Below are 17,360 nucleotides of genomic sequence, written 5' to 3'. Positions count from 1 at the left end.
ATAAGTATCTGATACACATGCATTCCTCCTCCTCCTCCTCCTCCTCCTCTTCTTCTTCTTCTTGTAAAGAAAAGTCTTATCTTGGGATCCCTGGGTGGCGCAGCGGTTTGGCGCCTGCCTTTGGCCCAGGGCGTGATCCTGGAGACCCAGGATCGAATCCCACATCGGGCTCCCAGTGCATGGAGCCTGCTTCTCCCTCTGCCTGTGTCTCTGCACCTCTCTCTCTCTCTCTCTGTGACTATCATAAATAAATAAAAATTAAAAAAAAAAAAGAAAAGTCTTATCTTTTAGCAGATTTCTGTAAGATCTGAAACCTTTCAAAAGGAGAACATAGGTAAGAAAGAGTTGCTTGAGAAAGCCCAGCTGGGGGGTCCTCAAATTGTTGAGAAGCCAGAAAAGGCACAGTGTGGATCATATGGGTCTATTTAATGAATTCTAGGAGTAGGCCGAGAAGTAGGTTAAAAGTGATGGGTAATCATTGAGGGTTACAAAGAAAATACCTCAGTGTGCCTAGGTATCTGCATTTCTTTAGATTTATATTTTTGTTTTAAGGAAAAGTTGTATTGCGAGTTAGAAGAAAACACGTAATGGCTTGGAAAATCTGCCAACCCCCATCGCTTTGTCAGCCATGCTCGCAGAAGACGTGGCTCCTGGGAACACAAGCATAGAGCCACTTACCTGGGCCAGCTATTGGAGGGCTGTCTTTGCAGGCTTTCAGAGAGCTGTATCTTTTTGCAGAGCCTGTGCGGTACGTTAAGATCTGTTTTATATGATTAAATAGGCTTGATTATGAATAGTAATTTGGCATCAGAAATAGGAGAAGGTCTTGTCCCTAAAAAGATAGTCTGAGTGATAGCAGACTTCCATAGCTTAAATATAGCTAGAGGTCCGTAATTAGCTTCTGCCATCGTGAAGCTCTGGGCTGAGGTCAGGGAGGACATGGGGAGGAAGGTGGAAGATGTGGCCTTGGAAGGGGTCATGGGCTTCAGAGCGGAAAGGTCTTAACTTCAAGGGGTGTGAGCTGGGCCGTCCTGCTCTGAACCTTCCTGCCAGGAAGGGGAGTGGACATGGAGCCTTCGGGTGGCAAGCCATAGGATTGGGGGCTACCCCCCCTTACGTGGTCTCAGGGCTGATGTTGAGGATCATACGTCATCATCAGGAAGGCAGAAGCGGAGGCAGGAAGGTGAGTGGGAAGCCCCACTTCTTGCCATTAGCTAGACTGCCTTGAATATTTCCAGTCTTTTCTTTCTCATTCTACACGAATCCCCCCTTCCATCTCTCTCAAGACCTAAACGTTTTGTGGTCACCTGGGTCTTTGTGTTGTCTGTCACACAACATTCCCCCCCCTCACTTTGGAGATTTTTGTAGTATTGTTTCGTTCTTGGGAGATTCATGGAGTTAGTGAACGTTGGCCCTGTACTGAGCCCCGACGGGAGAGCCAGAAGACGCGACTCCTGCTTTGAGAATCCCACGATCTTGAGGTCGCCAAGGATGCTCCAAGTTACTGTGCACAGTTTGGTAAATGTTGTGACAGGAGCATGTGTGGGATGTCCAGGGGGCACACAGAGAGGAAGGCTTTTTTTAAAAAAAGATTTTATTTATTTATTCATGAGAGACACACACACAGAGACATAGGCAGAGGGAGAAGCAGGCTCCTCGGGGGGAGCCCAATGTGGGACTCGATGCGGGACTTGATCTCAGGACTCTAGAACCTAAGCCAAAGGCAGACACTCAACCATTGAGCTACCCTGGTGTCCCGAGAGGGAGGAATTTTTTTTTTTTTTTTTTTTGTATTGGAGTTCAATTTGCCAACATACAGCATAACACCCAGTGCTCATCCCGTCAAGTGCCCCCCTCAGTGCCCGTCACCCAGTCACCCCCACCCCCCGCCCACCTCCCTTTCTACCACCCCTTGTTTGTTTCCCAGAGTGAGGAGTCTCTCATGTTCTGTCTTCTTTTCTGATATTTCCCACTCATTTTTTCTCCTTTCCCCTTTATTCCCGTTCACTATTTTTTATATTCCCCAAATGAATGAGACCCTTTAATGTTTGTCCTTCTCCGATTGACTTATTTCGAGGGAGGCATTTTTAACCCAAACTAGGCTGGGTCTGTTTAGAAAAGCTTCCTGGAGGAGGAAGCTCAGTCTTCTTCAGCCAAGATTTTAAAGGTATCTAGCATCCAGCTTGAAACCTGCCCTGCTGGCCATTGATGGGATGCTGTGCTGTTGCCAGAGGCAGAGAGGACTGAAGCTGAGTTGCCTTCCTAGTGTGCTCGGGCAGGGCAAACCAGCAGGAGCCAAGTACTTTGAGCTGTGTCTTCTCGTCTTTAAGGCTCCTGGTTATGACTTATGATCCCTGAACACATAGGTAAACTGAGGTAGGAAAGACAGCAGCGTCCTGCCTGAAGGAGCCGGAGGCAGGATTGTACCCTCTGCCTCAGTGTCTCTACCATTCTGTGTCCCTGTTTGCTTTGAGGCCAGCCACTTGTCACCCCTAGGCCAGCCAGGCCCTGGGCAGCAGGACGCTGCTGGGCTCCCTGGGAGAGAAGGTCATCTATTATGTAAGTGTCATCCCTATTCTGGCTGGCGATCAGGGGCGACATTTAATTTTTTTTCCATTATGTGGAATAATTTAAGATTGTGTTACGAGTGTCATTACGACTGCAATTTCCCGGTAATAAAAACAGCATCAATTATTTAACGTCACCTTGTGTGTCTGGGTTAAGTGGGGATGATGGGAGGCAGAGGCTGGGCAGCGGGAGGAGGCAAAGCCCACAGGGGCTCCAGGCACCTGCCCTAGCATCAGCTCGCCCCGAGTCCCCAGGGAGGGGCTGCAGCCTCTCTCGGACCCTTGTTCCCTTCTCCGTTGGGTGGAACACTGCCTCGCTTTAGCTGTGTCTGGGTGGCTGGCAGGGGCACTAATTAATCCTCCGACCTTTCCCTTCACTCGTCATTTGAGAGCCCTGACCGGCTAGCCAACCTCAGTTAACGAGACCGGACTCCATGGGGTTGGGGTAGCTCAGAGTCACCCCAGGACTCCCCCGGCCTGAATGAACATGGCAGGCAGTGTGCCCCATGAGTATCACGGGGTGGCCTACTTTGCTCTCCCCTGACAGTTATTCAGAGCGGTTGACATCCTGGTGGGAGATGAGCCAGAGACAGGGGACTACACAGACTTTGGCCATTGGGAGTTGGAGCAAATGTGTCAAACTGCCTGCAATGAGTTTTGGGGGCTGCTGGGCTTTAGCTCCCAGCCGCATGTGTCCAGCTGTGGGTCAGCAGGGGGTTTCCGTTTGCCCAGATAGACTTCTTCTTCTGGGCACGACTGTAGCCTCTTGGCTGTGCCCTGGGCTTTGCCTTGTGGGGCTCATTTCTCTGGGGCTCCAGAAACTTCAGTGACCAGTGGTTGTCCTCCCTCATGCCTGGCATTGCACACCCTGATGAGTGGCACCCGGACTGTATTTCCTAGAGGAGATATATGTATTATCTTCTGAAGCCTTTACATCGTCATATCAGGCATATTGTGGGGCTGCTTTCATCTGCCCTCCCCCGATTTTATTTCTTCCTTCTCTCCTTTCTTCTCCATTCCTTCTCTTTTGCTTCTGGAAAGTGCTAATTATTCTCCAGCTCCTGCCCCCTTGCACAGCCCTTCCAGAGTGGGTGGAAATTGCTGTGTTTGTTCTGAACCAGACACTTGCTTTGAGCCATTAATAATAATAATAATAATTAATAATAATTCTGTTGCAAGAAGACAGCAGTCTCAAGTTCCATGGCCCTGGGTGGTATTGCCTGGTGCCTCCCAGCAGCCCCCTCCCTGCTTTTGGGGCCACGCTGGATTCGGAGGGGAGGCTGGGGATAGGGAGGGTCTGGGAAGAGCTGGAGGCGGACTTGGAGGAGGGGCTGGTGCAGAAGAAATCAATCTTGTACTTTGGGAAGGAGCCTGCATGTCTGGCACCTTGATGTTTGGTGACACAGCAACCCCAAACTGCACAAGCGAAACTGCCAGAGAGAGGGGAGGGGGACCCATCCCCCTCTGATGGTTGAGAGTCAAGAGCAGCTTGCATTAGTCAAATGTCTGCCCTGAAGGGATCACGCTCTCACCTTGCTGAGGTAAGAGGGCTGGCAAGGATGCAGTGGGGAACACAAATGGAAAAGCTTTGCAGAAGATTAAAAAAGAAAATAAAAGTCCCAGAAATGTAAGGTGGTGATAACACCAAGTAAAGAGGGCTGTGCTGCCATCAGCAAAGCAAGAGGAGGGTGCAGAGGAGGAATTTCTCCCTGAGGTCTTGGTCACCGGTGCACCAGCCCAGGTTGTGTTCAAAGCAGTGCCCCCTCCACCTGCAGTGTATGCATTCGGGGAGCAGACGGGGCTCCAGGGAGTGAGGAGTAGGGTCATATCCTGCAGGATGGTCCCACAGGGGCTTCCTGACTTTCCCCCCACTTTCCTGGGTGTTATGATAAAGCCACCAAAGCAGCATTAGCATCTCCCCCAGGGGCCATTCCTTGAAATTCCGAGGGATGTATTTCTATTTCTGTTTTCCTCATCCGCCTTGAGAGCGGAGGGTGGGGGATGTTAGAATCCCAGAAGCGAGTCTGGAAGGAGTGCTGGAGGCCGGCCGCTGTCTGGGCCCAGAGACGCGTGGGGAGCGTCGCCAGGCATGGGCCGTGGAAGCTATCCTCGGCTTCACTCTGGACGCTCCCGGTGGCTCTCCTGCTGCACAGCTGGGCCCAGGCCTTCAAAGGCTGGGTGTGGGGTGGGGCTCATGGAGGGGCTGGGACAGGTGGGATATCCTGGGCCCTCGTTTAGCTTTTATTTTTATTTATTTTTGTTTTTTAATTTTTATTTATTTTGTATATTTTTTTATTGGAGTTTGATTTGCCAACATGTAGTATAACACCCAGTGCTCATCCCGTCAAGTGCCTTGTTTAGCTTTTCGAAGGACGACTACTACTACTACTACTACTACTTCTTCTTCTTTTTCTTCTTCTTCTTCTTCTTCCTCTTCTTTTTTAAGATTTTATTTATTTATTTGAGAGAGAGAGAGAGAACAGAGGGAGAGGGAGAAGCAGACTCCCCGCTGAACAGGGAACCCAAAGAGGGGCTTCATCCTGGGACCCTGAGATCATGACCTGAGCCAAAGGCAGATACTTAACTGCCTGAGCCCCCAGGTGCCCCTAGAAGGACACCTTCTAAGTGAAGTTGCAGGTGGGATAAAATGGTGAAAGGAGGGACACTGGGTGGCTCAGCAGTTGAGCATCTGCCTTAGGCCCAGGGGGTGATCCTGGAGACCTGGGATCGAGTCCCACATCGGGCTCCCTGCATGGAGCTTGCTTCTCCCTCTGCCCATGTCTCTGCCTCTCTGTCTGTGTGTCTCTCATGAATAAATAAAATATTTTTAAAAATAGTGAAAGGAGATGGCAGGGCAGGGGGAGGCTTGCCTTGTAGTGCCTTGCCGGAAACTCGGTCTTCAGAAATCAGTGTGGCTTCTTCCTTACTTTCAGGTCTTCGCTCAAACACCACGGTCTCAGAGAGGCCTCCCTCAGTATCTTATCTAGAGGAGCGCTCCATCCTTACTATTTCCCGCCCTGCCAGCACACCTGTCAGGTGCTGGAGCAAAACCTGGCCCAACGCTGAAACCCAAAGCTGAAACCCAAAAAACCCAAACTTGAAAACCCCAAAAACCAAAAGCCAGGACACATATCCCATTCTTCTGGGAACTCCTTGCTAACTGGCTGGAACTCCCATTTCCTCTTGCATTATCACTTCCTGGCACTCTATTTTATATTTATTGTTACTTTATTGTCTGTCTCTGGAAGGAGAACTGCAAGATTCACTAAGGCAGGAGGATTTGGCTACTTTTTTTTTTTGCCAGAACCTGGCTTAGTTCTGATACACAGTTGATGCTTCATAAGAATTTGCCAGAGGGCAGCCCGGGTGGCTCAGGGGTTTGCCCTGGTGGCTCAGTGGTTTAGCGCCGCCTTCAGCCCAGGGCGTGATCCTGGAGACCTGGGATCGAGTCCCACGTCGGGCTCCCTGCATGGAGCCTGCTTCTCCCTCTGCCTGTGTCTCTGCCTCTCTCTCTCTCTCTCTGTGTCTCTCATGAATAAATAAATAAAATCTTAAAAAAAAAATAAAGAATTTGCCAGAGACACGAAGGCAGGCAAGGCAGTCTTCCTAGAAAAAGTGGCAAAATTCTTATCTTCACAGTAAAAAAAAGAGACTCTGTGAGTTTCCAGCGTTCCTGACAAGATGTGGAGCTTTGGGGGCCCTGAGCATCCTAAATCGTTCTAAGTGTTCCTCAGCCTCAGCCTGGTGACGTTTGGCCAGGTCACTTTTTACTGGGGGGCTGTCCTGTGCAGTTAGGATGTTTAGCAGCCCCCCACCCCTCTTCTGCCCATTAGTTTCCAGTACCATTCCCCTTCCTGACCCCTGCACAGATAAAGTGCCATCTCCAGTGTCCCCCCGGGCCACAGAATCACTGAGGCCGAGAAACCAAGGTTCTCAGTTACAACCAGGTCTCTCGGAGCTGCACCTTGCTAAATGGGCCAGATAAGCCACGTCGAGCGTCTGCATGCTGTGGCATTTCTGCTGTAATGAAATGGTTCTCTTTCCATATCCTTTCCCCAGTTATGCATCAATCACATTATAAAAAAAAAATCACATTGTTAAGGAAGACAAAGGAAGGAAAATCAGCCGAATCACCATCACGTAGTGAAACACGTCTTTTCTTGGTGCAGTAATTCCTCAGATGTCAGCGTGAGGCATAGAATTAGAAATAATTAAAGCATATAAACAAACAAAGAGCTGTGACTAGCTGGCCCATGGCACAGCATAGGCACCAGCTGTCACTCGGGGGTGCCAAGAGGGAGTTTCTACAGGGGGAGAGACTGGCCCCCTCAAAGCCCCTTCTGTCCCCACGAGTCTGTCCATCTGTACCGCCAACCTTGACTGTGATATGGTGTGACAGGCTGCCTCTCTTTGTGCTCCTTCCAGGGACAGAGTAAGGGAGATCCTGCAGCCACTGGGACTCCATAAAGGGACCGAGGACCCAAAGGAGGGGGAAGTTCAAACAAGGCCATGAAGCTTTTTTCTCCCTCTTTACAACAAGGTTCAAGGAGGTGTTGGCGCCCTTCTTTATTTTAATTTTATTTATTTTTAAAATATCTCATTCATTTATTCATGAGAGACACAGAGAGAGGCAGAAACACAGGCAGAGGGAGAAGCAGGCTCCCTGTGGGGAGCCCGATGAGGGACTCGATCCCAGGACCCTGGGATCACAACCTGAGCCAAAGGCAGATGCTCAGCCACTGAGCCACCCAGGTGCTCCAGCCCCCTTCTTTAATGTGTGATGGAGGATGTTGCAAGTAAAACGATTAGGACAGTATCGATGTATTGGACAAATGGGAAGACGTGAGAAGAAGGGCTTGTGTTTTCATTTTCAAACATGTAGTTGGAAAGAAATAATGAATTAAAATATCTGAATTATTAGATTCTCTTTCTACTCCTGATCCACAAATGGACAACAAATGTGTGTGCATGCACGTGTGTGCCTGTGTGCGTGTGTACGTGTGTGTGTGTGTGTAAGACACAGCCAGGCATGACTTTGATGAAACTTTCTTCATGAAAGAGGCTTAACCAAGAATTTTAGTAGTTGCTTATAAACGGATGCGTTACAAGGACTGGATCACCAGTCTTCTCTGCCGTACTAGAGACATGTATTTTAAACAGAAACTTCTATTTGGAACTATTTTTGCCTGGATTTCAGAAAGTATCTGTTTTTTTTTTTTTTTTTTTTTTTTTTCCCATTTAAATGATCTACTCACCTTCCTTCCCTTAGCAACTAGTATCAGCGTGTTTGGATGAAAGTGGAGGATGAAAGCCATTTTGGGGGTGCTTACCCATCTTCCTCATTTCCTTTGGGATCCTGAGTAAGCAGTCAGTCAGCAGGGTCAGTGGGTTTCCATGGAAGAGAAGCTTGGCCCCATTATGGATTCATTTATCTGTTCCTCCCAGAACATAGGCTCCATGAGAGGCTGTGACTTTGTCTTGTTCACCAAGTAGCCACAAAGTGGGCAGTCTATAACCATTTGTTAACTAAACATGCGGATGTTTAAAAACAAAGTTTTGCCTACCTAATGCAAAGACAGTCTCCTTAACTAGCTACAAAGCACAAGGGCCACATGGCTGTCTTAAGGTCCATCTGGACTTTACTCCAAATATGTTGGGTCCCTGAGACTGTCATTGTTTCCTTCCTTTGAGGTACCTTTGTTTGGATCTTTTCTCTTTTGGATCTCATGAGAAACGTGAAGGTGGTCAGTTCCTACAAATGTTGACCTTGTCCTGGTAGCACGGCTGCTGTCCGAGACAACCTGCCATGTAGGCTTCTTCGGACAGTTCAAGGGCTGAGTCCCTTGGGTCCCTTGTCCGTGGGATGGGGCCCCATCTTTCCCAGCATGTGTTTTTCCCGTTTCTCAGATCAGCATCGATTGACCCTCAGATCTCAGAGTTTTTATCATACCAAAAGCTCTACAACCTGAAAGCTTGTCGTCATCCTTGTGAGCCAGCCCGGCCTGACATCCGGGTCTGGCATTGGTCCAGCCCTGGCACGGCTGGTGGTAGAGACTAGCAGGCTGCCTGGGCAGCTCTGAGCTGGAGGGGTCTGGGGAGTGAAGGTAGTGGGGGTGTTACAGTGACGCCACTGCTTCTTGTTTCAGGGTGCAGCAGAGGACCCCCCGACGGCCCTGGCACTGAACTTCGCCCCTGCGTTGACGAAGAAGTCTGACACTGAGGGTCCCAGGCTGCTCTTCCCTGAGAGTGAACTTTCCATCCGGATAGGTAGAGCTGGGCTTCTTTCAGGCAAGCTCCCTGCAGACCCTGGGCTGAGTTAGGCAGCATAGGCTTGGGCCTGGTGGCAGAGGAATGATGAGCGAAATGGCCAGTGTTCTGTCCTTCCAGATTACTTACCCCAGCATTGCACAGGGCTGAGCTGGTGTTCGGCCCCGTGCCTTCCTTTCCTGTTGTTCTCCAGACCACTGGCTTGCCACACTGGAGCTCACAGGGCCTTCTCTTTGTCTCCCAGGCATGGCCAAGTAGACAGGGACCCCTCAGATGGGCCTGGGCTGATTTGGGTTACAGCATCTGGCATTTGTCCCTCTGTCCCCCCATCTCCCAGTCTCAGGACAGGACTGCCCCTCCTTGCCTCATCATCATCACTCGCTCACTCAGGGCATTTGGTGAATTTAAGGCCCACGTAGCACGAGGAGAGGTGGATGCCATTCTATCCCTTTGAATTTATCAAATTCCCATGCTGTAAAATGTGTGCCTCCCCTGCCTTCCCCACTTCTTCTGTAGACCACAGACTTGGAGACTAAAACCACAGAAAGGATGCTGGGAACGGGGTGCCTCCCCTCTTGCACAGAATTCTCTCCTGAATGAATCGGGGAGAAACAGACTGGCGACAGGTCTTTGCCTTAGTGATTCAAGGGGGAACAGTCCTTTCCTGTTTCCGGGAGGTATTTTAATTTGATCTTTTCACTGTGTGTAGGCTCAGGCAATCTCTAGGCCTCAGGGGGACTCAATGTACAGAAGTTATAGCGATGCCCGTTCTCGCCGATCTGTGTTCCGATGGGGTCCTGCACGAATTATTCGTGGAGTATCTTCCCCACTCGGGTTGATCCTCACTGCCTCTTACAACTTCCTGGGTGGGATGTTAACAGGAAGTGCCAACTCATCTAACATCAGCTCACGTAAAAGAGGGTTAGCACAAAAATTCTGTGCCCTGTCTCCAATCCCATACACCATTCATACTCAAATCAGAGCGACTTGGGTGTTTTCTTCTGTTCCCCTTCTTTGGAGAGTTGGGAACTATCTGGAGACCAGGACAGGGTGCTGTCCTCTAGAAAGCTTTTCATTTTTCATGCCCAACCCTGGGAACACAGAGACAGAAGCTTCTAGCAACTCTTACTATGCTGGCACTCTTGCGTAGCCCTCTGAAGACTTTATATAAGTCCTCATTCTGAATCTTCTCTGGGATAAAAGTTGGCCAGATTTTATTCTATCTCATTTTTTATCTTTAAGGCCACGGGATGGGGGTGAGGGTAAGGGTTCATAGCCTGTCAATCAAAAAGGGTAAACAGTGGCATTCCCCTTGATAGACCTTGTCCAGCGGGCCCATAAGAACCTAGGGCCAGGGGAGTTGGCTGTGCAGGAGAGCCTTCCGGGACTCTTGGATCTTCCTGGAAACCCAGGGTGAATCAGTGAAGGGAGGGAGGGCTATGTGGCAGGGAGATGAAGTCCCATCCTCTGCTCAGGAACACCAAGGCACAGCCCGTTACTGAGCTACCCTCGGTTGCTGTTGCTAAGTGGTCAGATGCAAAGGCAAAGATGCAAAGATGCAAAACCATCACAAAAATGGTTTGCTGAACCTCAGGGAGCCCGGCCATCTCCATGAAGGTCGCTCTCCTGCACACCTGGACACAGCTGTGGGTGTCAGGCAATTGGAGACTCTCAAGCTGATAATGGCTATTTGCTGACTGGCCGCATGCAGATCAAGCCCAAATATGCATTATTTGTGCCATCTGGATCTGCCCTTAAGCTGGCTGTAAATGGAGCAAGGAGATCAGCTTAATGAGTATTTAGTGAATAACATCAGCCTTTAAAAAATAATATTGGTGCTGCTGTTATAATGTTCCATAATTGGTTCAGTGAGAGGAAAAGCCAGAAAAGCCACAGTGTGGGAGAGAAGGTTCAGCTCTTCTGAGCGGTGGCAGCAGCCCCGCCGAGCTCGGGAAAGCATTTATGAGATACTTTCCTATTTATGTCTTGGTGCCAAATGTTTTACGAGATCAACTATTCTCAAGGCTGGGGATATTTTGGGACTTAGCTGGACCAGAAGTTCTTTTAAAACCACCAATCTTTCTGTCTCTCTCTCTTTCTCTCGATCCAGCTATTTATTTATCTCTCTCCAACAAATTTTCTTTTAATTAAAAAAGTAATAACACGGATTAAAAATAGAAAAGTTAATTTTTCTTCCAACTTCAAACCCAGGCTTGAAGTTATGGTCCAGGCTTCCATCTCAGGCACACACACAGTTTCTAGTTTCCTGTGTATCTGTTCTGAAATATTATGTTTATACGGTCATGCTTAGCCCATTGTTTCTTACCTCATGTTTTTCAGCGAGCAACCTGTTTTGGCCTTTGTTTCCCGGGATGCTCAGAGATTCATCCCTCTCTTGTTACTGGCCATGATCTTCCTTAATTAATCCCCTCTTGATGGCGTTGTAGGTTGTTTCCGGTCATTTGCTTTTATAAAGAATGTAGCAGAGAGCCTTTTTGTAGGTATGTCCCTGTGGGCAATTAAATTGTTGAGTAATTTCTGGAAATTAGGCCAGAGGTTCTGTGCATCTGGGGTCCATGAATGGGCACCAAAGGGTTCATATATCTCATGCAGTTTTATGCCAAATAATACGTGTTTTTACAAGCCAATGGTCTATAACATCCATCACACTTCAGATTGGCTTCATGACCCATGATGTTCATCTAGATCTTGGGGTGGTTCTTTTTTTGTGTGTGTGTGTGTGAACCTTCCCCATTCAGTTCGATTCTTTCTTTCTTTCTCTTTCTTTCTTTCTTTCTTTCTTTCTTTCTTTCTTTCTTTCTTTCTTTCTTTCTACTAGTAATCCCTCTAGGTTCAAGGACGGTAGTAAAAAAGTGAATCAGGCCATTTTTTTTTTTTTTTTTTTTTACTAATAGTTAACTACCCATTTCAGTCTGTTGTTTGTTCTGAGGGCAGATGTTGAAACTCTTTTTTTCAGGAGTGAGGTATTTTTTTCCATTGATCCATTAGCATTGGGCAGATGGAGAATTGTCTATAATTCTGCGTATCCGTGGAAGGAATGGGGGTAGGCATTATTTTCCGGTAAATAGGTGGATTTAATTTGGGAAATTATTTAGTTAGGAAGTGGCACCTGTTTATTGTCCATAAACTTTTCCAAAGCTTGTCGGAGAGGACTTGAGTCAGGAAAGCATAAGGTATAAGAAACTCTAGTTAGAAACAGATTTTTTTTCCTTAATGCCCTTTTCTTTTATAATAGGAGAACTTGCCTGGCAGGCATAAGTCTAACTAGATGGCTTGGCCAATTAGAAGCCATGTTTTGCAAAATGAAAGCGACACAGACCTAGCGGGTTATAGGTTTGCATGAGCTGCTATCACCAGCCCACCAGCAACATTTATTTGTTTGTATCTTAGTCTGAAATCTTGAATTCCTTCTTGATTATGCTACTGACTTGTTGGATAGTATCCTCCTGTGGAGACAGATCTGATCTTGGGAGAATTTGCCTCTTCTGACTGCAGGTTCCCAAGCACAGGACCCCCAGATTAGCACCTACTGGGCTCATCCCTTCAGAAGCAGGATGGAGTTCAGGTGTTCTCCGATACCCTTCTCTGTCTTCAGGATACCTTCATTTGTCCTCCAGGTATCATACTGTCCTTTTTTTTTTTTTTTTTTTTTATACTGTCCTCTTTTAACCTAGGACTCTCCCCTGTTTTCCCAGTTAAACATCCTGCCTTAGGCACCTCTGGGAACAGATTGGATAAAACTGCTGAGCCTGGAGGTACCCAGCAATCGACAGTGTTTTACTCCTGCTCAGGCGTTTGCATTTTAACTGGGGACAGTTTCCCTAGCAGGATGGTGAACCTCCTAGGTGGATTTTGACACTGTTTGGCCTTTGGCGGTTTTATATTTTTCGATAGGGGTGGGGTGCTAGGGGAGGGCACTGCAGGGAGAAATCCCTTCTCGGGAGACCGCTGCCGGTTCTGTCTAGAAGTCCATCCGCGTGTGTTCAACTCCCAATGGTCAGACTACCTCGGAACCGAAATTCCTTGCAGTAGCCTAATCCTAGGGAAGCAGAAAGGACTTAAAAAAAAAAAATATATATATATATATATACATATATATATATATATTTGTTTACTTGAGAGAGAGATCTAGAGAGAGAGCACAAGTAGTGGGGAGGGGCAGAGGCAGAGGGAGCAGACTCCCCGCTGAGCAGGGAGCCCCATGCGGGACCCCATCTGAGGACCCTGGGATCATGACCTGAGCAGGAGGCAGATGCTCACCCACTGAGCCACCCAGGCGCCCAGAGAAGAACTTATTTAAACAGCTTCCAAGCTCCTGTGACAATCACTTCTTTCTTCTTCCATATATTCAACATCATCCTTGAAGGGGGTTGCTCTTTCTGTCACCCATACTGAGGGTCAAATTTAGTAAACTTACATCTATCGGGCATCAGATGTAGCTCCTAGGAGAAATTCTGAATGTTTCTTTGTAATCAGGTCTCTAACATAGTGTGTTAGGTTTGTCACGAGATGTATATGAGTAACTTTGACACTTTATCAGTAAGACCTCTAAAGATTAAAGAATCACTTCACAATTTTTAATGTAAATGTAATGTCTTGGTATGTGGTTTTAGCAACTAGACTCCTTCCCCTACCCACCAGCCTGTAACTGATTTGTTAAAGGACACTTTATAGATCTATTTATTTATTTTTAAGATTTTATTAATTCATGAGAGACAAACAGAGGCAGAGACAGAGGCAGAGGGAGAAGCAGGCTCCCTGCAGGGAGCCCAATGTGGAATTTGATCCCAGGACCCCGGGATCACACCCTGAGCCAAAGGCAGACCCTCAACCACTGAGCCACCCAGGCGTCCCTAGGGAACGCTTTAAAGTCTTCTGGGACAGCCTGGGTGGCTCAGCGGTTTAGTGTCTGCCTTCAGCCCAGGGCATGATCCTGGAGTCCTGGGACTGAGTCCCATGTCAGGCTCCCTGCAGGGAGCCTGCTTCTCCCTCTGCCTCTGTCTCTGCCTCTCTCTCTCTCCTCTTGTGTATTCTCATGAATAAATAAATAAAATCTTAAAAAAAAAAAATAAAGTCTTCTCCTGACCTGAGATTGTCTGGAGCCTGGAACATAGGCAGGTCCTGGCATTGCTACCTCCTTTCTGGACTAGGGCCTGTAACCTGGGTTTCTTCATTAAAAGGCTGGGAATGAACCAAACCTGCCAGCACGTGGCAACAGCACTGGAGCTATTAAAATGTGCCACATCTTAATGCAGGGAAATAGGAAAATATTTTGCAGAAGGAGGAAGAGCAAAGTGTTCAATAAAAATAATCACCGGGAGTGCTTTAGTATCGTGGACGTTGAATAAAAGAAGGAGGTAAAACATAAATACCCCCTTGGACAGGGCTCTGCGTGGGTGGTATGAGTGACAGTTAGCATGTCCCAGCTCCTGGAAACATTATTAGGTGCATACCTTTTACAGATTCTTGTGCTTCTGAAGAGCATTGTATTTCACCTGATGTTGAACACTACACTCAAGTGGCACTTTTCCTGCCCCTGTGCCTTTTCCTAAGCTAGGCAGTCATTTGGGGAGTGCATTTTCACAAGGCCTGGGCTTAGAGGCAGTTTGGCACTTGGTTAAATCTGCTCCGGCTGCCATAACAAAATTGCACAGATCGGGGGTGGCTTAAACAGCAGAAACCTACTTCCTCCCAGTTCTGGAGACTGGAAGTCTGAGGTCAAGATGTCGCCTGGGCTGGTTTCCTCTGAGGCCCCTCTCCTTGGTTTGTAGGTGATCATTTTCTCCCTGGGCCCTCACATGGTCTCCCTGCTGTGTGTGCCCGCAGTGTCCTTATCTCTCCTTGCCAGTCGGATTGGATTAGGGACCCACCCTAGTGACCTCATTTTAACCTAATTACTTCTTGAAAGATCCTGTCTCCAAACACAATTACATTCTGGGATACAGGGATTAAGGCTTCAACACAGGAGTTAAGGGGCACATGACTCAGCCCATAGCAGCACTTGGCAACTTTGAAAAAGTCATCTTCCCGTGGCCAGTAATCAGCCTAAAGGAATACCAGGTAGCAAGAGAACAGGGTTCTCCTTTTTTTTTTTTAAAGATTTTATTTATTTATTCATGAGAGACACACACACACACACACACACACACACACACAGAGAGAGAGAGAGAGAGAGAGAGAGGCAGAGACACAGGCAGAGGGAGAAGCAGGCTCCATGCAGGGAGCCCGATGCGGGACTCAATCCCAGGACCCCAGGATCACCACCTGAGCTGAAGGGAGACAATCACTGAGCCACCCAGGTTCCCCCTTATTTCTGTCTTTTAGGTCCTCTCACTATATTTCTGTCTCCTAGTCTGTTAGACTCAAAGCCGATGCGCTGGGGCCACAGAGAAAGTGGTACGGAAGAGGGCTGAATAAGGGTGAAAACAGCACCAAGAAAGTAAGCCAGGTGATCTGAGGTCTGATGTAAGGCTGTGGGCAGGTGTGCCGTCGGTGCTAGTGAAATTAAAGGGGCGGGAAAAAGCTAGCCAGCCCGGGAGATGATGGGCTTACGTAACTTTGGGGGAGATCCATAGGAATGCACAAGTGAACGGGTAGACGTGCTGTCCTGATGGTATTCGCTTGCTAGGCCCGCCGTTAATGCCGTACTGCAAACTGGTGGCTTCAAACCACAGAAATTCCTACTCTCACAGATCCGGAGGCTAGAAGTCTGAAATTAGTGTCAGTAGTGCCACACTCTCTCTAAAGGCTCTGATAGCTTCTGGAGACTCTGGCGTTCCTTGGCTTGTGGCTGCATCCCGCCTCCTCAACCCCCAGCCCCTGCCGCTATAGGTACATGGCCTTGTCCTTGTGTGTCTGTGTCCAAATCCCCCCTCTCCTCTCTCCTGTAAAGACCCCGGTTGTTGGATTGAGGACCAACCCTAATCTAGTATGACCACCTCTTAACTAATTACATCCACAACTCCGTCTCTAAGTGAGGTCACATTCTGAGGTCCTGGGTGGACGAGGAATTTTGGGAGGATGCTTTTTTAACCCAGGATGCTGACCAGTCCCCTCCTCTGATCATTCCATGACCGGGCTCCGGGAACTTGGTTAGTCTTGGAGGGGCTTGTTTGTCACACACGAGTGAGGGAGAGAAGAGAAAAGGAGAGGAGACAAGAAGAGCTAATCCTAGCAGTAATAAAAATCCATTTAATTCATCAGGGGCCTGTACAGCAGCTGCCAGGGCTCTTTATTTGAAATATTCATTAAGTGTCTACTGAGGAGTTAGGGATACTGTCTCCTTATGCAAAATTTAACATTTGCTGGGGTAGCAGGTTCTATCATATTTATAAGAGTTCTGACACATTCATTTCAGCGCATAAGTCCATTAAACTGGGAAATGTGTTTTTAATGTGCTTTTAGGAAACAGCAGACAAGTGGCTTGGGCAGTGCCAGCCCCGTTAGGATACTCCTACCCAGAGATGGAGGGGGCTGCTGCCAAAGCCACGCAACCTGGGCTCCCTTCATATCGTCATGTTTTGTTTTTCAGAGGAGACTTTTTGCAGAAGCCCCTTCAGCTGGAGAATCACAGTGTTGACACTTTTGTTTCAAGTATGTAAGATCCTAAGGAGTCCCTTCGATGTATTCACTCCATTGTTGGTTTCTTTTTTTTTTTTTTAATTTTTATTTTTATTTATGATAGTCACAGAGAGAGAGAGAGAGAGGCAGAGGGAGAAGCAGGCTCCATGCACCGGGAGCCCGACATGGGATTCGATCCCGGGTCTCCAGGATCGCGCCCTGGGCCAAAGGCAGGCGCCAAACCGCTGCGCCACCCAGGGATCCCCCATTGTTGGTTTCTTTATCTCCTCCCTTGGCCTGCTATCATAAGTGCCTAAGAAAGAAGGGGAGGTAGTGGTGAGCCCACAGAACTGGGACATGACACTCCCTGAGACAAGCACTCATAGAGGATATAGGGGCTGATGGAGAGCATGCGGAGTGGAGTTTGAATCCACGTAGTCAACACCAATGACTCTAGATCGGGGATGGGATCAGTGCAGTCTTGCTTTACAGAGAAGAAGTCTGTGATGAGCTCCATTTCACCCAGGTGTTAGCACATGCATGCATGGGGTCTCTTTGGCCTCCTATGTCTTCTTCAGGTTGTGCACATTATGGTATTTTGTTCTCCTTTCTTCTCTCTAGTGCATTTCCCCTCCTAGGGCTGGAGAAAGGAAATAGTTCCAAGTGTCTTAAAACTAAATCAGTTGTCTCAATGAAACATGATTTTAAGCGTAGTAGCATTTTGGAGCTGGAGCTATTAAGGGATGTGCCAATGACTTCCAGCTGATCATCCCAGACAGAATAATCTCAGGACTCCTTGACTCCGTGATTATCCCCAACTAATCATCAGCTGGTAGGGGAGGCAGAGGTGTTCCCTGGGAATGGCGGGAGAGGATGCAGAAGATGTCTCTTGCAACTCTTAGATACAGTGGGTCAGAAGTCTGTCGTCTTTGCCATCAGATCGAG

General features: G+C 48.0%; 1 protein-coding gene across 15 annotated transcripts in view; it reads left to right on the top strand.

Moving 5' to 3' along the window:
- Positions 1–17,360, top strand: part of SLC39A11 (solute carrier family 39 member 11) — a 404,898-nt gene that overhangs the window by 170,342 nt on the left and 217,196 nt on the right. For 13 of the 15 annotated variants that reach the window (XR_013354911.1, XR_013354910.1, XM_077854073.1 and 10 more), the window contains one exon: positions 8,714–8,855. Coding sequence is in view for 13 of the 15 variants with exons in the window: in XM_077854073.1 (XP_077710199.1) it covers positions 8,714–8,855 (142 nt within the window). In the remaining 2 variants the exon portion in view is untranslated. The remainder of the gene's footprint in view (positions 1–8,713; positions 8,856–17,360) is intronic. The other 2 variants (XM_077854080.1, XM_077854076.1) reach the window with 1 other exon arrangement.

Source organism: Canis aureus, chromosome 16 (genome assembly GCF_053574225.1).
Source record: "Canis aureus isolate CA01 chromosome 16, VMU_Caureus_v.1.0, whole genome shotgun sequence".
Lineage (NCBI taxonomy): Eukaryota > Metazoa > Chordata > Mammalia > Carnivora > Canidae > Canis > Canis aureus.
The sequence above is the reverse complement of the archived record's forward strand: the minus strand, read 5'-3'. Positions and strand labels throughout refer to the sequence as shown.